We start from the raw sequence: 21,485 nt of genomic DNA, 5'->3' as shown, positions 1-21,485 counted from the left end.
GCCTTCACTACAATAACTGAAACATTATTTGGTCCAATACTTTATAAAGTTGCCATAAATGGTACAATATTCTCTTGAGAGCAGCTGAAGTCACAGACTCAAGCTAAAGACTCAAAACCTGCCTGTAATGAAATCCCACATTCAAACAAAGGGAGAACTGGCCTCTAGTCCCACAGTCAGGGTGGCTATATCCAAGAGAACTACTTCATGACTAGGTTAAGTCTATGACCGTGGTTGCCCACCAACCTCACAACTCTCCCAGTCTTTCCCTGGTGTAGGCACTGAAAACAAACACACTAAAGCCATACAAAACAGACTGACACCCACTTGGTACTGCACAAATAGGATCAAAATTCACAACAAATTGAAAGTACAAACTGATCCTTGAAACCAAGAACTTTTGAAGTAACGAGTGAATATATTGTAGTCACATCTTGTGCTGCTCAACTGTATTGTTCTGATGTCAGAGGAGGAATATAAATCAGAGTGGAAGCACAGCAACAGCACCGCTCCATGCTGATACCTCATGTGACTCAGTGTCATTTCTTCCAGTGGGATTGGGAAGTAAGTCCATTGTTTGAACTATACAAGTGTTTTCACAGCTTAAAGTGAACTCTTAGTGTGTTTCAAATACTTTCTAGTCTGTGTGTTCATAGAGAAACAAACATGTACACCTGCACATCCATTGGCATGGAAAAGGGCCAAAGACTGAAACTTACCCAACTCCCGTAAGTAGATGTTATCAGGTGGTCTGTACTCTGAAATGGAGCTATCAGAAAAGCAGAAGGTATCTAAAACCAGGAGAAGATATTTTCATGGCTTGGTGCCTAAAATCATAACATTACTGAATCCACTGTCTCCCACCTTTTCTCCATTTTTTTTTTTGATGGAATTAGGCTCATTTTACTGTAACAGGAGCATATCCGTCTGGCTTCTAACTGATGGCAGCAAAACCTTAGACACGTAACATCTGCCAATGTTTTTTTCCCTAAGACAGCACTGACACAGTTAAAACCACCGAGAAAACAAACAAAGCACACCAAGACCCGCTCCGGACCGAACCAAATCCGAGGTTAATGGGCCTGTCGAGCCTGATGACTTTACACGCGAAAGGAGAAATCATTTGCTGGTTACCCTGCAGCATCAGCGCTGGGCTCCCCTTATCGGCACAGGCCTCTGCACAATTCCTCTTCCTGACGGCGATAACAAAAACCCCGTACGGTTTTGCCCCTTCTGCAATCCCCAGAGCCTCCCCAGGGCTACCTGCCTCCTTCCCTCCTAGCACCGTCGCCCCCTCCACAAAGCACCAAGGCACAAAGCGGCTGCCCAGCCCGCAGCGGGGAGGCAGCTGCGGGTCCAGCTCCCCATCCATCCCTTCCTCCCCACCGCACAGCCCCGGCACCCACCTCCTCCTCCTCCTCGGCCCAGGCTGCCTGGGGCCGCTCCGCCCGCCGCAGCCACAGCGCCGGGGCCGCCCCGGAGGAGGGACCGGGGCGGGCGTGAAGGGAGCCCCGGGACGGGGCTGACCCTGCCCGGCCGGGACCCGCCTCCTGCCGGGCCCGGCCGCTGGGGCTCCCCAGGGTCGTGGGGTGGATGAAGGGGAAGGCAGGGCCCTGGGGCAGCTGCAGGGAGCAGAGTTAACGGGGAAGCGCCTGGGTTTGCTGGGCCTACCCTCCGTGTCCCTGTAGGGCCTGGGTGTAAAGCGCCTGGTGTCTGTCAGGCGAGGTCTGTGAGACCGCTGCCAGAAGAGGGGCTGGGTGTGGAGAGCTGGCCCCTTTTTGTGGGGACAGCAGTGGTAGTGTTTACTTAAACCATCCCTTCACGCTTGTAAACAATAAGCAGGGAAATAACACACACACACCCCTGTTTTTTTCCACCCCCATCTTGAGGTTTGCTCTTGGGGAAAAGCTAGGAGTGGAAAGGGGGGATTGTTCTGCCCAGATGCTGAGCAGGTCCTGGAAAGGCAAGGATTACAGTCAGGGCTCCCAAATTCAAATGCTGGAGGCAGTAAGAAGCATTTCTTTCAATATCATGGCACATAAATGTGATGAAAAGTTTTTCAGATACTGGTTCCCTTCCATTAAAACCCTATTGTAACATCCTTTTGCACTGGGTGTCTTATGCAATGAAATTGTGATGTGGATGGCCGTTATAAAAATTATCTGATGGAGATAGGTCCACACTTTTCAAGTCAGCAAGCAGAAGTGGGTGGTGCGAAGTGCAAGGCAAATGAGCAGGAAACAGAAAAAAAAAAAAAAGAGGACAGAAAACATGCACAGAAAAAAAAGATCAAAGCTCATATGTTAGTTGAAGAAGAGCCTGCCAATGTTAGGCTTGAAAACAAGTTTTTCAGAGGTCTTTTTCATGTGTCTACATGTCCCAGGTGCACACAGCTGAAGCCTGGGAAGAGTTCCTTGTTGAGTAATTAGCAATTAAATCTTCCATTTTCTGTTAACTTTCCAGTTATACTGTAAAACAATCTTTCTGCAGTCTCCCCTAATGCAGTTCAGCCAACTGTAATCCTTTGAACTTCTTTTTCTTCTACAGTTTTATGTAGTTTTGTTAACTCTGGCTCAGCGCTGGCTAATCTTTGGGCAGTTCACAAGAACAGCTGGGTGATGTAGCCTGATGCACCCTCAGAAACTCAAACTCCTGTTTGCTGTTCTCTGTTTCCAGTTACAGGAATACTCTAACAATTTCATCTATGTTTTAGAACAAGAAAAAAAAAGTCAGCAAAGGCAGTTTCTGCCAGGGAACAAACGCGGATGTTCATTTATTCCCAAAGACAAAACAATATGCAACTGAGCCCAGAAACACTTGCATTTTCATTTTCCAGGCATATTATATCCAATTCCTTGTCAGCAGTCATTGCAGGCGATGAGACCTGCTGGTGAATAGCCCCATCCCTGCCATAAGTACAAGATGCTGTGCCTGTGCTGCCTGTGGATCCTGACCAGAGCTCTGTCTGCTGCATTCATGTGGAATGCGATCCTGTATCATGTTCCCTCTGAGTGGGTGGTGTCCTCCAGCTGTAACAGTCCAGGACTGCTTTAACATACCGTTCCACTACAGTCTTTCCCTGCTACATTTAAATAAAAACATAATCATAACATATTGAATCAAATCCATTGTCTTTCCACAGCCTCAGCAACACCCGCCCTTCTCTGCTGCTTTCAGAAATCCAGTAAAGAGCCTCACCATTGGAAAATACTGTACTGTGTTCAGCTATTTACCATGTCCAGCCATCTGCTGCTTGACGTAAAATAGCCCACAAAATAATGCTCTACATTTGTAATGGTTCTATGTGCTGGGTCATGTTTTCTCTTCCTATGTTGCTGTGAAAATATAGCCATGATAGAAATAAGATGCTGTGAAGAATGCCAAATGTTTTCACAGCAACTATAAGCTTCTGTTAACATCAGGAGATCATCTTAGTGCTGCTGTTCTTACTGCTGGTGTGACCCCAGGACTGGACAGTGTTCCTCAAATTACTTCTGGACCAACCTCTGCCAGCTGATTCTGAAATCCTTACTTTTGCAGTACTTTGGCTCACAACTGTTCTCAACAGTTACATCTGTCTAGATAACCAAGCACTAGAACATAATCTTTTATACCATACAAGCTTCCCAATGGTCGTGGATGTGAGTTTCTTTCTGTTCCTTCATTGATCTGCATCCATCCGTTATGACTCACCTAACTCTTGATTCCTGTCCCAAAAAGCTCACAGTTTGTCTATTCAGTTTGTGTGCTTACAGTTCTGGCACAGTGGAAGTCTAGCCTAGGATCTGGGCTCACAGTTACTATGAAAAGACAAGTAATAAAAGAGTTGACCTGTGTAGTCTTTTGATAATTAATAAAACTGGATTAAAAAAAAAATATATATATATATATCAAAAAGCACAGAAAGTTTAATAAAACTCAAGCACAGATTACTAGAAAGTAGTATGCAAGTTTATGCAGGAAAAAAAAAAAAAAAAAAAATCAGTTCTGTCTTGGGGCACTAGATTTTCCTGGCAAGTATGTTGGCCAGTGACCAGAATTTCCACTCAAACCAAAAAGTTAATTATTTAATGCACTATCAGTCATGTCTGGCCTTCCCCCCACTAAAAGTGGAGTTTTCCTTCAGGCACGTAATGCCTGGGTTTTGAATTACTGCAATTGTTAATGCATGCAGACTGGGCATGTAAAAAAGATTCAGAAAATAGAAAAGTTCAGCTTTTAGTTAATTTATAATGAGCTTGTAAGCAAAGAGGGCTCTGGAATCTGCTGCTGATTTTCACAGTATTAAACTCAGGAGCTCAAGGAGTATAAAGAGTTGATCTAGTTTTATTCCAGAATAAACATTAGAAAATAGTTGGACTCTTATTCTGTAATTATCTAATTAAATGTTCCATCATCTTAACAAAATTATAATTCTCCTAATGTAAGCAAGTAGACATTTTAATATAGCACCTATGGTACATTCAATGAATAATTGAATCCCCTCTCTTGTTGACATTATTTTTTCAATTTATTTTTCTTTTCCCTTCAAGTACAATTATCTAGTATTTGAATTTGTCCTTCATTTGAAGGCATAGTAGTGCTGGTTACTGCAGCGTGTAAATCCTGGCATTTAATCTGCTGGGCTTCTTTGAGAACTTTTTAAGAAAAGTGCAAACAGAAGTTACTTAGTTGCAGAGATTCGTAAAACATTTGGTCCCTTTGACTTCAACTTGTTGCCAGTTTTGTGTATCCTGCTGCTTTTGCTTTGTCTCTGCTCTGGGGATGGACTGTTCCCACTGTATCAGTGTCAGCTTCTTCAAGATCTGAGGAGAAAACAACCTCAAAAAGAGGAAGAATGCCATCCTTGTCCAACATAAAGCTAAACAGGACAGATTTTATTCATTATTCCATAGGAAAAAAAAAAATCTTGTTTTTGTCAGTCACTTCCATCTGTCACATTTAGGCAGATGCTTCTGGCCTGCACCAGCTGTAAAGTCTGCCCCACCTGCGCTCCTTGCACTTTGCCAACTTCAGCTTTTGGATATTGCTTTCCATATGGTCACAGGTCCCAGTGCTGTAATTGTCTGCTGACTCCCATCAGTTACATGCATGTTGGATGACTTCTTAGACATCATTTCCTGTTAGACATTTCTTATCTTACTCCTTTGTCCTCATGCTAAGAGGTGAGGTGATGGTATCATCCTCGGAAGGACTGTAATGTCCTCAAAAGGACTACAAAGTCCTTCTAAGTCAGTGAATAAGGGGAGTGAAGGTGAAAGGAGAACCCAAGTATTATTTTGTCAGGATTGTGGGATCGTAATTTTCCAGGAACTGTTACAAAGGGAATTAGAGGCAGGGCAAGAGGCACTGATCTTGTACCGAAATGTTCACCTAATGACGCATATCGGCTCTCATGCCATCAGGCTTGTATTGCATAACCAAACTTGATTTTGAACTAAGTACTTTTGGACTTGATTTTGTGACAGATACACTGTTTTCAACCTGTCCCTCTCTGAAAAAAATAGTCCTAAAAGGGGGATCTGTAGTCAGTGAACTACTGAAGATATATATTTTTTTTCCTTCTCAGAATGTCAGAATGTAATGTCTTGACAATAAAAGTTGTTAAAAGAGCCTTTTTTTTTTCTTTTTTTTTCTTTTTTTTTTTTTACATCCACATCCAGCCTTGCAAAACCATGAAAACCTCAATGCTTCCTTTATATTCTAGCAACTCTTTCCACAGTGAGAACCCAGCTCTCTGCTACAGAATACTTGGCTACTGAGAAACAGAGGCATGCATTGACTCCTATGATCCAAACACAGCCAAAGCAAAAGAGGGTAGGAGTATTCAAATGACGAACAAGGGAGGCTAAATATACCAGCCCTGTTGGAGGTCCATTTGTACCAGCACAGTCTCATCAGGAAGTAATTTAGCCCAAATCGGTAGCTTGAGCTCTCTAAATATAATCTTAGGATGCTTAGAAAATCGTGAGTCCTGTCAAATCAATCACAATATAGGAGATTATGGATATAAGAGTGAAATCATCAACGTGCTCTTTCCTCAGCCAAAGCCCAGAATTCCTGAGCAGGCATGTTCAAACACGGGCCTGTGCTCTGCTCAGACAGAAGGCATATTGATGTTTAAATGTACACACACACCAGAAATGAAAGATCATATACACCTCCACAGAAAAACCCTCCATCCTGTTTTGGACTGAAATGCTTTCCAGCCCCAAAGCTACCTTTTCTTCAATCCAGTAATTTCATGCATGGCTAACAAAGCCCAGAACACTGTTTTCAAAGCACAGCAAATGAAAAGCAAGATGATCAGTATTGTTTGTTTGGGACAAAATAGTACAAAACATGCTTTGAGAATTCCGAATAAAGCTGCTGTACATCCCAGGTTATAATCTCTTCTTTGCTGTCCCTGTATCTCTTGCAAATGAAAACAGTAATGTTAAAATAGTGACCTTAATCCTGAAAAGATATTCAGAAACCAATTCCTTCCATTGGGAAGATTGTTGCTTTCTTCATAGTAATGTCTACAGTATCTGCATCAGACTGCCTGCAAATATTGAATTATCCTCCTAAACAGGTTCTTAAAATTATTGCTTAGGGTCTGCAAAGCAGCACATCACATTGATTCCCTGTATTGTTAGTTCATTACTATGCAAACTAGTCCCACTTTCCTGTAGCTAGCAAAAATTTAACAGCTATAGCCAACTTAAGGTAAAGGAAGATACAGAGATATGCTGTATACAGCTTTTCTTATGGTAGGCAATGCACTAAGTGCTAGTAGAGCTCATATTAAAGCTCATCCTGTAACTCCACTGGCAGAGTAACGTGAATAAAGTAGGTTTTATGATAAAAGTAACAGTATCTGGTGTTTTTCACTGTGACAGATAAACTCTTTCCTTCTGTGCAGACCAGTGTCTATCTGAGAGTGGTCATTCTGCACGTTTGCTTCTGGAAGATTTCATTTTGTCCCATTTGTTTGTAGTTATAAGAAGCAGGTATACTTGGCTTTCAAGTCAGAAATGTCTCTGTGTATTTCTTGAAAAGGCACTTTTCTGCTTTCCCCAATTCAGCAGTGCCACAGGTTTGCATCCTGCACTCCCAGCTGAAGGGGGCCAGATTTACTTCTGTGGGGCTTTCTGTTACAGTGAGACGAGAGCACAAGTACGAGCCTTGGCCCTCAGGTCTTTGCACATTTTCCTTCCGTTCATTGCCTTGTGCTGAGCTGCAAGGAGACCTCAGCTGGGCAGCAGCACCTGGCTCCACAGGTTTCATATCTCTCTGATCTCCAGCCTCTGACTCAGCATCAGATGGTTCAGGGGGAGAGATAAGGTACTGCTGGGGGTAACTCTTTGAAAGGCATTTTCCTTGCACTTCTCTTCCATTGGGATTTTAGTGATTACAGTTTATAACAAGGCCTGTGCTTGTTCTGGATTTGAGGTATAGTCATCCTTTGAATGCTTGTAATAAGATTTTTTTTCAGGCAAAATTTGACTTGTATGGAAACTGTAATGTTTAAAAATATATATGGCTTTAAAAATGATCTTTTCAGTCTTACTTGCTGTCAGAGCTACCAATCTTACTGCTTTAGAGATGATTTGTTCTCAAAAATATATTGTTACTGATAAAGATAATATCAAGATTGTACTGAAATCCTGGACACAAATTAAAGCACAGAATTAAATCCATGCAGATGCAGTGAAAGGACAATAAATTCTCTGTAATTACTTGCATCAAATCCAGGCAATTAATCCGTACGTAAGGTTGTTTACTGCAGTCTTTCCCTTATCTAAGCATGTTCACTCTTAGTTTAGGCTCAGGACATACATAAAATTCTTACTGGTGCCACTAAGTCAGATATTTTAAAGCAGGAATATTGTTATTGATTTCATATTTGTACCTAATATCTTTCTTTATGTCTGTGAGGATGTGCATATGGGATGTTATGTAAAGAACTGGATTCACTCTTATGATTTCTACATCTGGAGTATTAAATGATTAACAGATGTGATTGGCTTTGCAAAATGATGAAAATATTTTATTTCAGTTTCATGTTCAAATTTCTATGAATGGGAGAAGTGTCCATGACAACCCAGCAGTAAATCCTTTCCTCCAAATATTATTGACATCAAAATGCGTGTAGACTCTCCAAAACTGTCATGGCACAACAATCTCTGAACATGCTAATGAATGTTATACGCTTCGTCTTCATCAGTCTAAAATTATTTGTGAAACTAAACTGTGTTGGCGTGACTAAGAATATATCAGCCAATCTGGAATTTGAAAATGATGTATTTAATGGAGGAGCTACAGCCTGCAGATTTTAAGTAAATATTTTCTTTTTTTCCTGTTTTGTTTTGTTTTTGTTTTTGCTGTTGTGTTGAACACCGAGCAGATATTGTAATTTTATCTCAATGGGAAATTTAGGTATTTAAATCTTAATATTTGAACAAAGGCTTTGAAACATAAATGAGTCTAAGTATAAAGCAGACACAAGCTTTTTGCAAGTGAAACACCTGTCTGAAAGGAAGGTTATTATGGATATGTAATCTGACCAAACAGTCTGATGTATTCAAATGGCTCTCATGAAGCAATAGTTAATTGTAAGGAAAACTAATTCAATGCTGAACTGAGAAGTCTGAAACAATTTTGGTTGGTCCAGTATTCAAATATTGTCAAAGAAACCCTATGGAACTCTGTCTGCTCTTCTTACCATTCTCTAGACTCTACCTTTACATAAAAGGCAATGAAGGTAAGTAACTCTGTGTCCAAGTATTTCTGTTCACAACTTTAAAAAAGCTTTCCAGCACTTGCACATACAGAACTTTTAAAAAGTATTTCTCTGTTGTGTTTTTTTTTGTTTGTTTGTTTGTTTGTTTGTTTTGTTTGATAAAATGGCTGCATTCAGGAATTAGCAGATTGTGAAACTTATATCGCCCTGCACCATAAATTTGGTATCAGTGTTTCTTATATACAAACATTTTGCATAAGTCCATGGCAATCATTTACTTCAGTGAAATTAGTGAAATAATTTCATTAGGTCTAGCACATTCTGCCTTTGTCCTGGCAGCCTGAATGCTTTACATATTCTGTTATGCAAACCTGAGAATTCATCAGAGACTTTGCCCCAGTCCTGATACCAACAGTTTACCCTACAGTTTATCTACTGCAGAAAAATCTACAGACCGTGAACAGCCTCAAACCTAGCAGCTTCTGCCTGTGAAAGCAACGTGAGCTGGTTTTCCCATTGCAGGCTAGCGACATTGTGCTCGGCAGATCACGCGCAAAGGGAACTCAGGCCCCGTGCTCTGTCCATACACAGCAAGATAATCCCATTCAAACCAGTGACCTCTGCAGATTTACACAAGCAAAGGGTCTTGCTCATTGTTTGAAACAGGTGATTTTTTTACATTAAAAAAAAAAAAAAAAAAAAGCAAATCTATGAGTAGGCAAGCAGATAGTGTTTTGCATCGGGCTCTGCAGCAGTAGAAGAAGCTGACAAAGGCCTGGTCAGAAAATACAGAAAATAAATATATTTAACAGAATAAAAAAACAAAGTCATACCCACAGGTAGCTCAGAGTCATGTCAAGGTACATGTCTGCTTCTGATCTGGCCTCTTCAGACACCCTGTTTTTCCCCATGTCCACCCCCACAGTGCAATTTGGGCACAGTCAAAAAAGCCTGCCTATGTAGTCAGCCTGGCGATATCAGATGCCCCTCCCCTGCAGCCCAGTTCATTCACCCTGTATGTTTTGCATGTTGCTTGCCCGGGGATGGGATCATCGCTATTGCTCATCTACCTTGTCCAGGTCATGTTATTTATCCTGTGTAATTCTGTTTCCTGTAGCAGATTCTGTTTGATGCGGTTTTCTCACTTTCTGTTTCATACTGCAGGCTGCAAGATTGCTACCGTGTCTGTGCAGACATAGGTACAACCTAGTGCTAGCATGTCTTGTCTGCAACACCCTTTGTGTTATTTTAGTGGTTCATTAATTTCCTGTGATTTCCCTTCCATGCAGCATGTTTTAAATATTGCACATCTATGTTACAAAATTGCTTCTCCTCATTTTCTTCAGGTGTTTTTATACTGCATACGGAGTAGTCTAGGACAAATGGCATAATAATGAGCTATAAAAATAATTCAGAATTTTGCCCCAATAAAACACAAAGTGATACTTCTGAAAGTATAATCTTACAATAATGCATTATCCTCACTTCTTTCAAACTTCAGTACAAGTTCACAAGACACATTTCACTTGCCCAGAAGATGCTGTAAAGTTCAGAATCTCACCTGAATGCAGATCCAGATGTTGCCCAAGTCTGGAATGGAAAGACCGTATCCATACTGTTGCTTTATATGTGTTTAATTTTCAGATTTTGTGCTGTCCTTTGCTAATTGGAGCTCCTTCCCTGTTCATTTTATTTGCATTTTGAATTCCCGGGTACCTTTCTGTCTACATAGCTCAGATACTGAAATGGATATGCAAACCCAACCCGACCCAACAGCAGCCAACCTCACCCTCATTTCAGCTTGCCTGTTTGACTTATCCACCTGTCCACTTTACATGACATCGCTAATATCAAACTCATCATATAGATTAGATCCTCGATTTGTGTTGGCATAGCTCCACGGAAATCTTCACCTACATCTGTCAGACCCAAACTGAAAAGCTGCCAAGCTCTACAACCACCTAGCACACAGAGGAGCTAGCTACCTGTGAGTCAGCCACAGCCTCCTAGATCAGGAAGGTTCCTCCATAAATCATAGCATATCTTCTACACTGCACCGGTGTAGGTTGCGTGGAAACATGTGAGCAGGATCTACATGAGATAGCAATGTGATGCGTGATACTCCACCCAGGCTAATGTTCCGTGAAACCCACACAGAGATCTACAGGGACTCCAACAGCTCAGTTAAGAGGATGTGTCTGTGTGGCACTGCTTGGTGCTGGGTAGAAATGCCATTGTCCTACATGTGATTTAAAACATGTCAGCCTCTAATTCCATCACCGTAAGAGTAGGTCACTGCTGAGGAATACAGTCCAGAGTCACTTAGGAAGGCAGCAGGTTGTTCTCTGACTCTGCCTTTTCCCTCCTTCACCAGTCATTCAGCAGTGGCAGATCTCTAACTGGGATGGAAGTGCTATCCTTTCTCTCATCATTGCTCCTGGGAGTTTATTTGTCCAATTTGTGGTTGCGTGTCCCAAGGCCACTACCTCATGGATGTGCCTTACAGGAGAGCAGCAGCAAGGCTGCCTGGGTACATGTTCCCTGGCTTTGCAAATGTCCCTTAACCCACATTTGCCACAGCTTTGCTTATTTTATTCTTATTGCCCAGGCTAAGTGCCAAATTTCCTTCTTTGTTTGTTGGTTTCTTTTTGATGTTTCCATCTTTACCCTGCTAGTACCAGCCCCATGTGAGGGCCACAGTTGCACAGTCTCCCAACCTTTCACAGCAATATCAGTTCCCCCTTGGGCATCTGGTCACACAATGTCCAGAGAGTGACACTTGGACGTGCTGTGCTGGGTACTGGGCGGTGGCCAAGCATTAATCTCTGCCTTATCCCCTTTTCCCAAGGACCTGCCTAGCTTCAAGCTAGGCCTGCCATACAGTGCTGGAGTTAGAAAGTAAATAGACAATAAAATTCCTTACATTTAGATTGCGAGTCCAGACATTTCGAATCCAACCAGGATCTTTCATCAGTGGAATCTGGGGGAAAAAAAAAAAAAAAAAAAAAAAAAAAAAAAAAGAGAGAGAATCCAGTTAATTGACCATGCACAGAAGTAGTTAATGTATCCAGGCCTCAACTACTGTCTTTGAAACTCAGCTGCTGTAATACATACTTCCCCTGCAATTCCTTTGTAAGCCACATCCTCACTTTTTATCTTTACTGAGAGATGTTCTCAATTCCCTCTTTTTCCACCATCTCAGTTTTCATGTTTTTGTTGTTCTTGTTGTTTTGTTTTGTTTGTTTTGTCTTTCCAGTAGGAATTATTCATCTGCTAGTAAGCTCTATATCATCTGCTAGAGAGAGCTCAGAAGCAGGGGATCCCTGTGTCTGTTTATTCTTTTGCAGGATGGGGATGCCCAATGCAAAGGACTGAGGCAGAGCTGGAGTCTTACCCTGCTAGCTAGGGAGAAGACCTTTTCATATAGCAGCATCCTTGGCCTCTATGGTACAGGAAGATCTGTAATATCTAGCAGGATGAGAGAAGGTAGTCTGTAGGACAGAAGGGGCCCATTTCAGCCCGTTTGGAGAAACCTGAAGTTAAGGAGCTGCACAGCAAAATCGGGACTGTGTCCTGTGAGTAGTCCCTTACTGGCAGACAGCACAAGATCCTCAAGAGTGGCTGTATTTCAGTCAGAGCCCTAAAGCTGAGGTGGCACATAGCAAGTACGATGACCTCTTTCTGAATGAGTAGAATATGCATTCATTCTGGGAATGAATACTGAGTTCATTTTTTAAAAAGCCACAATTGTAGGACATTGAAATGAATTAATATCTAATGAAAAGGGTGAGCTCCCAGTTTTGATGGAAATGAGGGGATTCGGTCATCCTTCTATTAAACTAGAAAGAAAAATTACTGAAGAAAAACTCTACATTATATACTATTTCTTATTTCATACTGAAATTTTATACTGAAAGGACTAATTCTACATGACCCACAAAATAAGATGATATATGAAAGATTTTCCTTTGGTGTTTAGTAAAATTAACATTCAAATACAACCAGGTTTTCTGGTAATGTGTGTTCTGAAAACATTCATGGTCCTTTATATTCAAATATCAAAAATTTTCAAACACAAATGCTCACCAGAAAAAACAGAAGTCATTTTGCTCTTCATTGTTCTCGAGCTATATGAGACTCAGAATACTCCAAGGGATCTTAATGAGCATGCAGAAAAGGCTTGAAATTATCCCTTTCCTGAACTACTCTCATTTAAATATGGCTAATGAAATACTAACAAATAAGAAGGGATCAGGAAAAAAAAAATCACCCAATTCTGATAAGCGCAGTTCTTAAGGGTTCCATTAATGTTCATTACACTCACACACTCTGTTATATATATAATTAGAATAACATTTTGTGTGGATGACACAAAGTTTGGGGTGGCACCTTTAGGAGAAGACAGTAGAGGTCTGACACGTAGCCCTTCTCTGCATGATAATACCATGCACCTGGAGCCTACCATTAAGGATTGCACCATGCTCCTCAAACACAATTTACCAACTCTCTCAACAACCTTATAGGCCAGGAAGTATTATTAATTCCATTTTCCAAATGAAGAAACTAAGATACACCCTGATTAAATGACTTACTCCGGGTTACCAAGGAAGTCTAGCATCTGAATTAAAAACAGATCTCTTTCCATATGGCCCATAATTTTAGCAAGAAGAGTATCCTTTCCACTCTCAGAAGCAGAACAAAAGTACTGGTATTGCTGCACCAATAAGGAAAAGAACATAAATATTCTTGAAGGCTAAATTATTAATTGAAATGCAGGTGCCTGTTTTATGCAAATGGGTGATTTAAGATAATTACATATTCCTGTTGCATGTGCTGGGTTGAGTTCAAGATGCCTCTTGTTTCTTTGGTGACCAAGATGGTGACTAGAAGATATCATAGCAGTTGACAGCTCAATGTTATTACTAAATATATAGAACATGAAAGATCAAATTCGCAGTGTTTATGTGTTTTCTTTCTTTCTTTCTTTCTTTCTTTCTTTCTTTCTTTCTTTCTTTCTTTCTTTCTTTCTTTCTTTCTTTCTTTCTTTCTTTCTTTCTTTCTTTCTTTCTTTCTCTTTCCCTTTGTTTTGTTGCCTATTTTTCTCCCCTTTTCTTTCTATCTGTCTTTCTTTCCTAATAGCAATCAAAGTTCGTGATAAATCACACCCATGATTAAATAAATAGGAACACAATAATAGGAATCTACACAGAAAACAGTACGTTTCATTAGCAGAGAAGTCAACAGTGTGTTGCAACAGAGTTGGTAATTGTACAATAGTGCTGCTGCTTTTGCATTCAGTTCCTCTGAAAAACATTGATCAGAGACAGTCCCGTAAAACATTCTTTGTGTGCTGGTGTAACAACCACGGGACTCTCCAGGATCCCTGCCAGCAGTTTAAAAGTACAGTTAACATTGCAGTTAAGTATTTGATCTTTAGAGTTGTCTAATCTCTGCTCCTGCTTGCATTTGGAAAACAACCCTAAGGAGCTTTCATTCAGTGCTGCAATTAATGGGAAAAAAAGTAGTATTTATTGAATGTTTTTTTGTACATTGTTTAGCGTGCCCTCTTTTTCAAGGTGACTGCTAGAAAACAGCTGTCCTACTTAGTGGGCTTGGAAATGCAAATTGACCTGAGTGAAAATTATTTTAAAGCAGACACAATGCATCAAATCTTTCATTTAACTATGCCAGCATCTGTAGTCATTCTGCTGACCTTAGGGAGCAAAGCTAACACAGGCAAAAGATGACCTTGTGCTTAAGCCAGTGAAATAGGACACAAGGCTATTCCTGTACTGCAAAGCTAAACAGAGGCAGGGCGCAGGCGGAGGTGCTGGAGCAGCCTCATCTCTGCCCTAACACTGGTGGACCAGTGCTTGGCCCCAGCCTGTGAGCAGCTTCCAGCCTCTCCTGGCACAGCAGAGCATTCCCAGCAGGCAGTCGCAATGGGGCCAACCGGTTTGGGGGGATGAAAGAGCTTGATAGCAAGGAGGTGACTAGGTCGTGCCAGGAAGCATCAAAGGTGGAGGATTGCCCTAACACTGATTAGCTGACTTGCAGCTGTGTAGCCAAGGGCTCAGATCTCCTCTGGAGCTACTTGAGCCTTCTTCCAGGCATGTGGATGTACCATGAGCACTGTTGTTGACCTCAGTTCTTCTGTTGTTGAATAGGAATAATGTCCTCCTCAGCTGTTATAGTAAATTTATTGATGACACAAAGCAAAATTTGCTTTTTAACTTTTGAAGAGAGGCTTCATAACACTATTTTGGCCAGTCTGGAAGCATTAAGCCAAGCTGTACTTTGCCCAGCTAAATGTGAATGAGACTCGGAGGATGAAAATTTGTTATACATGATAGAAGATGGAGTAACACAAAAGACGATTCAGAGATAACATGTTATGACGTGACAACTGCAAAACAATTAGTCTGTATTTTATCCCCTCAGTAGAGTGTGGAAAAAAAAATAATCATCTAGTATAAAAAATTGCAAGAAAAATGAAAAGGTGACAACTGTTATCCATGTCTCTTCAGGAGAGATATGGAAATGCAGTGAGTATGAAATGCAACAGGAAGCATTTAGGCATTAGGAAAACTTTATAATATCAGGAGTAGGCAAGCTCTGGAATGGATTGCCAGAAAAGACTTGAAATCTTTCAGAGCAGGGTAAACACACGTTTGTCAGAAATGTTGTAATTCTAGTTGCATTTGTCTTTAGGCATAGAAATGAACAGGACGATCTCTGAGTCTCTTCCAGCCTTGTATTCTGCTATTCTGTGATAAACTGACGCAGCAGGATGAGGCTGCATTTTTAGGAGCCCTTTCCTAGCAACAAAATCTCACAGTGGAAAAATTCAGAACCTTGTGGCAAAAGCCCCATCACATGAGGTGTGTTTTCAGCCTGACTAAGAAAACAGTGTAGAAATGAGCTGCAGGGAACCTTAGCAGAATAGCCAAAGGACAGAACAGGTGACCTACAAGGTTCTTCTGTCTCAAACTTGTGACTCAGTTGCATGACATCATCTGGCCATTGATTAACTCATCACACTGATTGCAACAGCTGTTGTAAACAAAGTTGCTCATTTGTGAATTACTCACCTCATTTAAATCTGGTTCCTGCAGTAATAATACCTCCTAATGTAGTTAAGTGCATGGTGTATGTGTGCTTCTTTGCTTTCCTGCTAGTACCAGCCAGAAACATCCTATTTCTTCCCCTGAGGGGCATCTTATTTTAAAAAACAATTATAAGACCCACCTCAGATGCCCAGAGGTGACTTACATTTTCTCTGCATAGTGCAGAGCAGCAGATCTGTTCTTTCACAGATACCCAGAGCTGGTGCCTTTGATAAAGTGATGTTATCTCCACCACAGGGTCTCTTTCAAACAGCAAGGAGGAAGGAAGGCCTTCTTGTCAGATAAGATGATGATCCTAAATTCAGCACATGACTGGATTCCTTTCTAAACGGCTGTTTACTGCTATAAACCCATTTCCTAGTATCTAGCAGAGTGAGGTTTGACTGACAACATTAAGTTTTGCTGGACAGGTGTGGCTAGAGTCAGGTGAAGCTTGGGTCATCAAAAACCTATGTCACAGAATAGGTTGCTGTGCAGAAATGTCAGAAACAACCATGGAGAGCGCTGTCAGAAACTCTGTGAGTTCCTAGTCAAAAGGCCTGACTTCTTAACTCACAAGGCTCAAAGAATTACTGTCTACATTTAACTTCTACAAAAAGGCTACAGAATACAGCTGCTGGTCTGTGGGAGGTCACACCTGGGGCTACAGCACATGGAGATGAGCACATCACCATTTATATACTTTGAAACATGAAAATCATAGTCAGGCTGCATTGTATGAAGCTGAGGAGGCCCAACATGAAACCTGTTCTGTTCTCTCACCTCACCTGTGTCATCTCTCTCCAGTCAACTGAGACATTATCCTCAAGCATTCCAGTAGCTCCAGGGTCCCATCGAGTTAGAGGCATGTTTATACGGTGGGAAGATCCCGAATGACTTGAGGCCTTCATACTTGTCCAGCCCACAGTGGTGGCTAGGGCAGCTCCTGCAGCGTGAGCATAGGGTTCCCCTGCCCATGTCACTTCTGGAAATACAGAAAGCTGCATTTTGCACTACCTCAAATTCCTAAATGATTTTAACCTATGCTGAATGCATTGTAGTAATCCAGTCTCTAAATTAAATAATAATAATAATTAAATTAAAAAGTAAGAATATCCATGGCATTCCTGTCCTAGAGCTCCAGGCTCCTTGCTGTGGGAGAAGAGAAACAGCCCCTGATTGCTCTGATCTGTAGCAGGAACCAGGCTTGGTGGTTTTCAAACCACATTTGAAAGTGACTTTGAGGTAAAGGTAGAAATAAGGACTGGAGGAGTAATACTACACAGCAAGTAAATTATTCACCCCACCACAGGGTTAATGCATGAGGCTGCAGTGCCAGTCTCACAAATGCACCCGTCTGGTACGAATTTCCTGCCTTGCGTCGGTTTTGAATTCTTTCTCCAGAGCTCCCTCCCATCTCGTAACCTTACGTTAGTCACTTGCAGAGAAAATGATCAGCTATTTATCTCAAATCTTATGACACATCTATAGGCAGCTGGTAGAGACCATTTCCTCATCTTTACCACGCCACTAGAGCGTGTTTGAACACTGCCTCCATTGGCTGGCGTGGTGGCCTCACCACCACACCTCCTGCTTGCTCTTGGCAGATATTTTAATCACTGTAGTTAACACTGCACCTGGGAATGTTTCTCTTAGGCACTACCCCAGGCTACCAAAAGGTGTTTCATGAGGTGATGTTTCCACATCACCCGATCATCACACCCTCACTCATGGCACCCTTCTTTCCAGACCCGGTGACCTCCCAGCCTTCTCCTCCACAGGGCAGCCTCACCATTGCACCTCAAATGGGGGCTACCAAGTGCAGCTCACCACCAAACCACCCAGGAAGCCCATATATTCCTTTCACTGGAGAAGGGTTACAATGAGAAGCAGAGCTTGACTGCTTTGTCCTCACAGTGAGGGGCAGAAACCTGGCAGACGAGAGCTTCAAAATGGTGGCATCTACACCATACATGCCCTTGCATGTTGGACTTAGCCTTGCAGCCAGCTTTGGGATGTCCAGGCCCTGTTAAGTACAAGGCCAAGGACTTCAGAGCTAGATCTGAAGATCAGCAGAATATGGGGTTTACACCCATGAAGAGTCTGGAAACATTTGCTTATGCAAGATGAATAGAGACCAGACCAAATGTACACCTGCCCCATTTGCTTTCCTGCTGTGACACCTGGTACGTGCTTAGTCCTGCACACATAGGATCCTCAAGGAGAGAAAAAAGGCAGGAGCAATTAAGCTATTGACTTAAATCAGACATATTCTGGTCAAACAGGTACAACAGCAGAGCTCAACCTGGAGAAGTCTTGTTTACAGGCTTGAGAAACTGGGTCTGTGACACATGCTGAACCCCAGCCTCCACAGCACCTAGAAGCAAGCAGGAATAAAAGCTACTGCTGTGTGCCAGTCAGATAACATGGGCACAGACTGTGTGTGTTTTCACTTGCTAGTAAATTTTGCCATAGGCCATATACAGACAACTTGCTGAAGCTTGTGGGGGATCTCTCAGAAAGGCTGTAAGAAAATGAGTGTTTCTCTGATTCCATTTATTCTTCAGGTAAATCTGGGCATGAGGTTTAGGATTGTGCCTGGGATCAGAAAGATGACAGGCACAAAACTGAGTGCCACACACTGAAAAGCTGTACAAACCTTTCATTTTGTGAGACAAACCTTTTGCCTATCGTAGCTGCCTCCAGAGCATGGCATAAAGCTTGTGGCAGCAGGTCAGAATTAATGGTCACATCTGGGACAGATCCTTGAAATTCAGGAGGGCTTGTTGCTCGCTTTGGCTGCTCACTTTGCTTGCTTGTAGGCTTTTACTCAGAGGTCTTCCCCCTGGGTATCACAGCTATTTTAAACTGCAGATGATGCTTCCCAACCCATTGCTGCCCATTGATTTGTGGCAAGCCTCCTGTCAGATTGCAATTTATGCAGAGCAGATTAAATTTTGCCACAGACTGAAGTTTGTGGCACAGAGTCAAGTGCTGATATCTAAGCACTTATGTGTAAGTTACAGCCCAGAGTCAGCAAGTGTACCCACAGAGTAACGTGACCATCAGGTTTCAAGATATGACTTCATGAAAGAGTGATAACAACCCTGTATTAAAGTGCAAGTGAATGAAAAATCATCTGATTGTTTTCACACTTTTCTCTGTCCATGAATAAATAAATAACTAAAGCCAGATTTCTTATGATTCCTTCAAACCATACAGGCAAATTTTGCAGACTTGGATGTACATTGCTAACTGGGGGGGAGGGAGGAGGGGAAGGAGAGGGGAGAAAAGTGTAGTTGTCTTTTATGTTATCTTCAGTTTTTAAATCAGATTTGCTAGCCACAGCTTTTTAGGGAATAAGTTTCAGTCATTTTGTAGAACAGGTCTATCTTTGTAACACGGAGAGGGCAGGACTTGTGTCACAAGATCAGGTTTCTGGATGAGAAACAATGAGAGAAGGAAAACAATCCTGCATCTCGGGGAGGGCCAGGAAGTTTGGAAACTTCCATTGTGGCTGGCACTGTCACGGGCTTTCTGTCCTTTACTGAACAACCAGGCTAACCTCTCTCTGCCTCTGTTTTATTGTTATTGTTGATGATGTTTTGTTTTTGTTTTGTTTTGATGTAAAATAGAGAAAACAGCATCCACCTCGGCCTCCTGCTATGAAACTGAGTTTCTCAATGCTAACAAAGGTTCCAAGTTCCTTGGGTCAGAACATAGGGTTCGTATGTAGTAAAGACTACGTATATTTAAGAGTAAATACAAGTTCATAAATAGACTTTGGAAGCAGCTCCATGCTGGATTTTGTCCAGGAGGCCAGAAAATAAGGAGGAGGGGAAACCTAAGTGTGCTTTTCGTTGCATGTGATTTGTTTTTCTCACTAACGCTACATGCTGTTCAGGACTATTTCTAGGAAAAAGGAGGTGCTCATAAAAACCAATCAAAATGCACAACAACTTTGCTGAATAGTAGAAAAAAACACGTGTGGGACAAGAGGAAGTTTTTGACTCATATTCTCAGGCAGAAACTTTGCAGAGTGCAATAGGGCAGGAGCATTTTACTTCCGTGCTGCAAGTATTGTATTGTTTATGTAGAAAGCTTTAAAAATCTTTTTGTAAATCTATTTTTAAACATGTTAGTAATCCCTAGGTCTTAACCAGGCTTTAATTAATACTAAAATAATTGGTTTGGCTTTGAAATTGTTCCAACATGCAACAAAATCACACTATTACAAGTTCCTTGCCTCTCCTCCTACTTCCTTCAATAGTTTGCCTAACACAGCCTCAGTGGCCTGGCATCTATCGCTTTTCTTTTTTTAAATGATTACATTTTTCTCCATCCATTTCAATCCTATGGGTGAAGCTTCACAGATGCCCCTGCTGTAGAGCATAGAGCTTTCATCACCAGCATACGCTCCATGTGGGGCTGGCTGGTCCTAGGAGAACACGACAGCTCTGAAAACTCATTACAAGTATCTCTTCTGCACCTTTCTCTGCTGCTGTTGATGCTAGCGAAGCATCACAGGACAAGCACCTGCCCTCAGGAATGCTCTGGGGCTCTCTGTTTTCTGGATTTGCAGCTTAAGAGTGATATGGAAAGATGAGTTTCAAGACCTGTGTCACAAACCTCTTCCCAAATACAACGACATGACCAAGGACATCAGAGATACTCCAGGCTAGCAGGATCCATTTCTGTAATTAACTTCACAGATTCGAAAGTCAGAAAAAAGTGCGATACTAACAAGAAATAGTCTGTTTGCTCTAGCAGGCTCTGGCATATTTACTGGTTTTCTTTTCATTATGCAATTCCCATCATGTAATTATTCCTACATGAAGGGATTCCCGCAGAGAACAAGCACAGAGGTCCAGTTGCTCTTGTTTTACTTCAGTTAGCAACACAGGACTATACTTTTTCAGAGCCTGTTTCACCCAGTTAAGAGTCTTCATTATGTGGCATGCATTCAGGATGAAGATTTCCTGCCTTTTGATTGGTTTCTTCAAAAATTACCTTAAATAAGGTAACCTTTGATTTGGAGTGCCCATGGTAGACAATCCTATATTCTGGACCCTCCTATATTCAGACCAGATGCACATTTCTGGCTTTAAGGACAGAGAATGATCCATTCCCCTGACTTCAAAGCCATCTTGCTTCAGTGAGATCAGATCCTGGGGCTGCCCCTCTCACCATGGACATCCATAATGAAGATGGCTACGTCTGGATTCATGTTCTAATCAACAGGAAGAAGTAGCATTGCTAGAGCATGATCCATCTGACCTACCTTAAAATGGCATGTAAATGGTCCTCTGGCCTGTTACGGGAAGGCCCTTTCCATAGCAGCCTGCTGTTCTTTCTCCTTTACCTTTTTTTCACACTTTGTCCCTACAAGACATTTCTGCCTTTGTACTTCGCCTAAAGCTTACTGCTTCCAGCAGGGGCTGCAGCTCCATGCAACAAAGGCAACATTTCTTCAGCAAGATCTCATGGGTAATTGAAAAAATGAAAACAGATGCAAATGCATTCTGAAAATCTGTACAGCAGTCAAAACCATTTCATTTCTATGGATATAAAATTGTCCCAAGGTTTACAAAGGAGAAAAACATGCACTTTTCTACTATTATGCCAATTTTTACTATTGCTTTCTTGCATTCATC

At 41.7% G+C, this 21,485-nt stretch overlaps 1 protein-coding gene across 7 annotated transcripts in view; it reads right to left on the bottom strand.

Moving 5' to 3' along the window:
* LPIN1 (lipin 1) overlaps nt 1-21,485 on the bottom strand; it is a 76,122-nt gene that overhangs the window by 44,072 nt on the left and 10,565 nt on the right. For 3 of the 7 annotated variants that reach the window (XM_068678610.1, XM_068678617.1, XM_068678612.1), the window contains exon 2: nt 11,649-11,705. In XM_068678610.1, coding sequence (XP_068534711.1) covers nt 11,649-11,705 — 57 coding nt within the window. Of the gene's footprint in view, nt 1-719; nt 1,370-1,406; nt 1,555-9,558; nt 9,710-11,648; nt 11,706-21,485 lie in introns of those variants that run through there. The other 4 variants (XM_068678611.1, XM_068678615.1, XM_068678614.1 and 1 more) reach the window with 4 other exon arrangements.

This window comes from Anas acuta, chromosome 3 (genome assembly GCF_963932015.1).
Source record: "Anas acuta chromosome 3, bAnaAcu1.1, whole genome shotgun sequence".
Taxonomy (NCBI): domain Eukaryota; kingdom Metazoa; phylum Chordata; class Aves; order Anseriformes; family Anatidae; genus Anas; species Anas acuta.
This window is presented reverse-complemented; position numbering and strand designations above follow the sequence as displayed.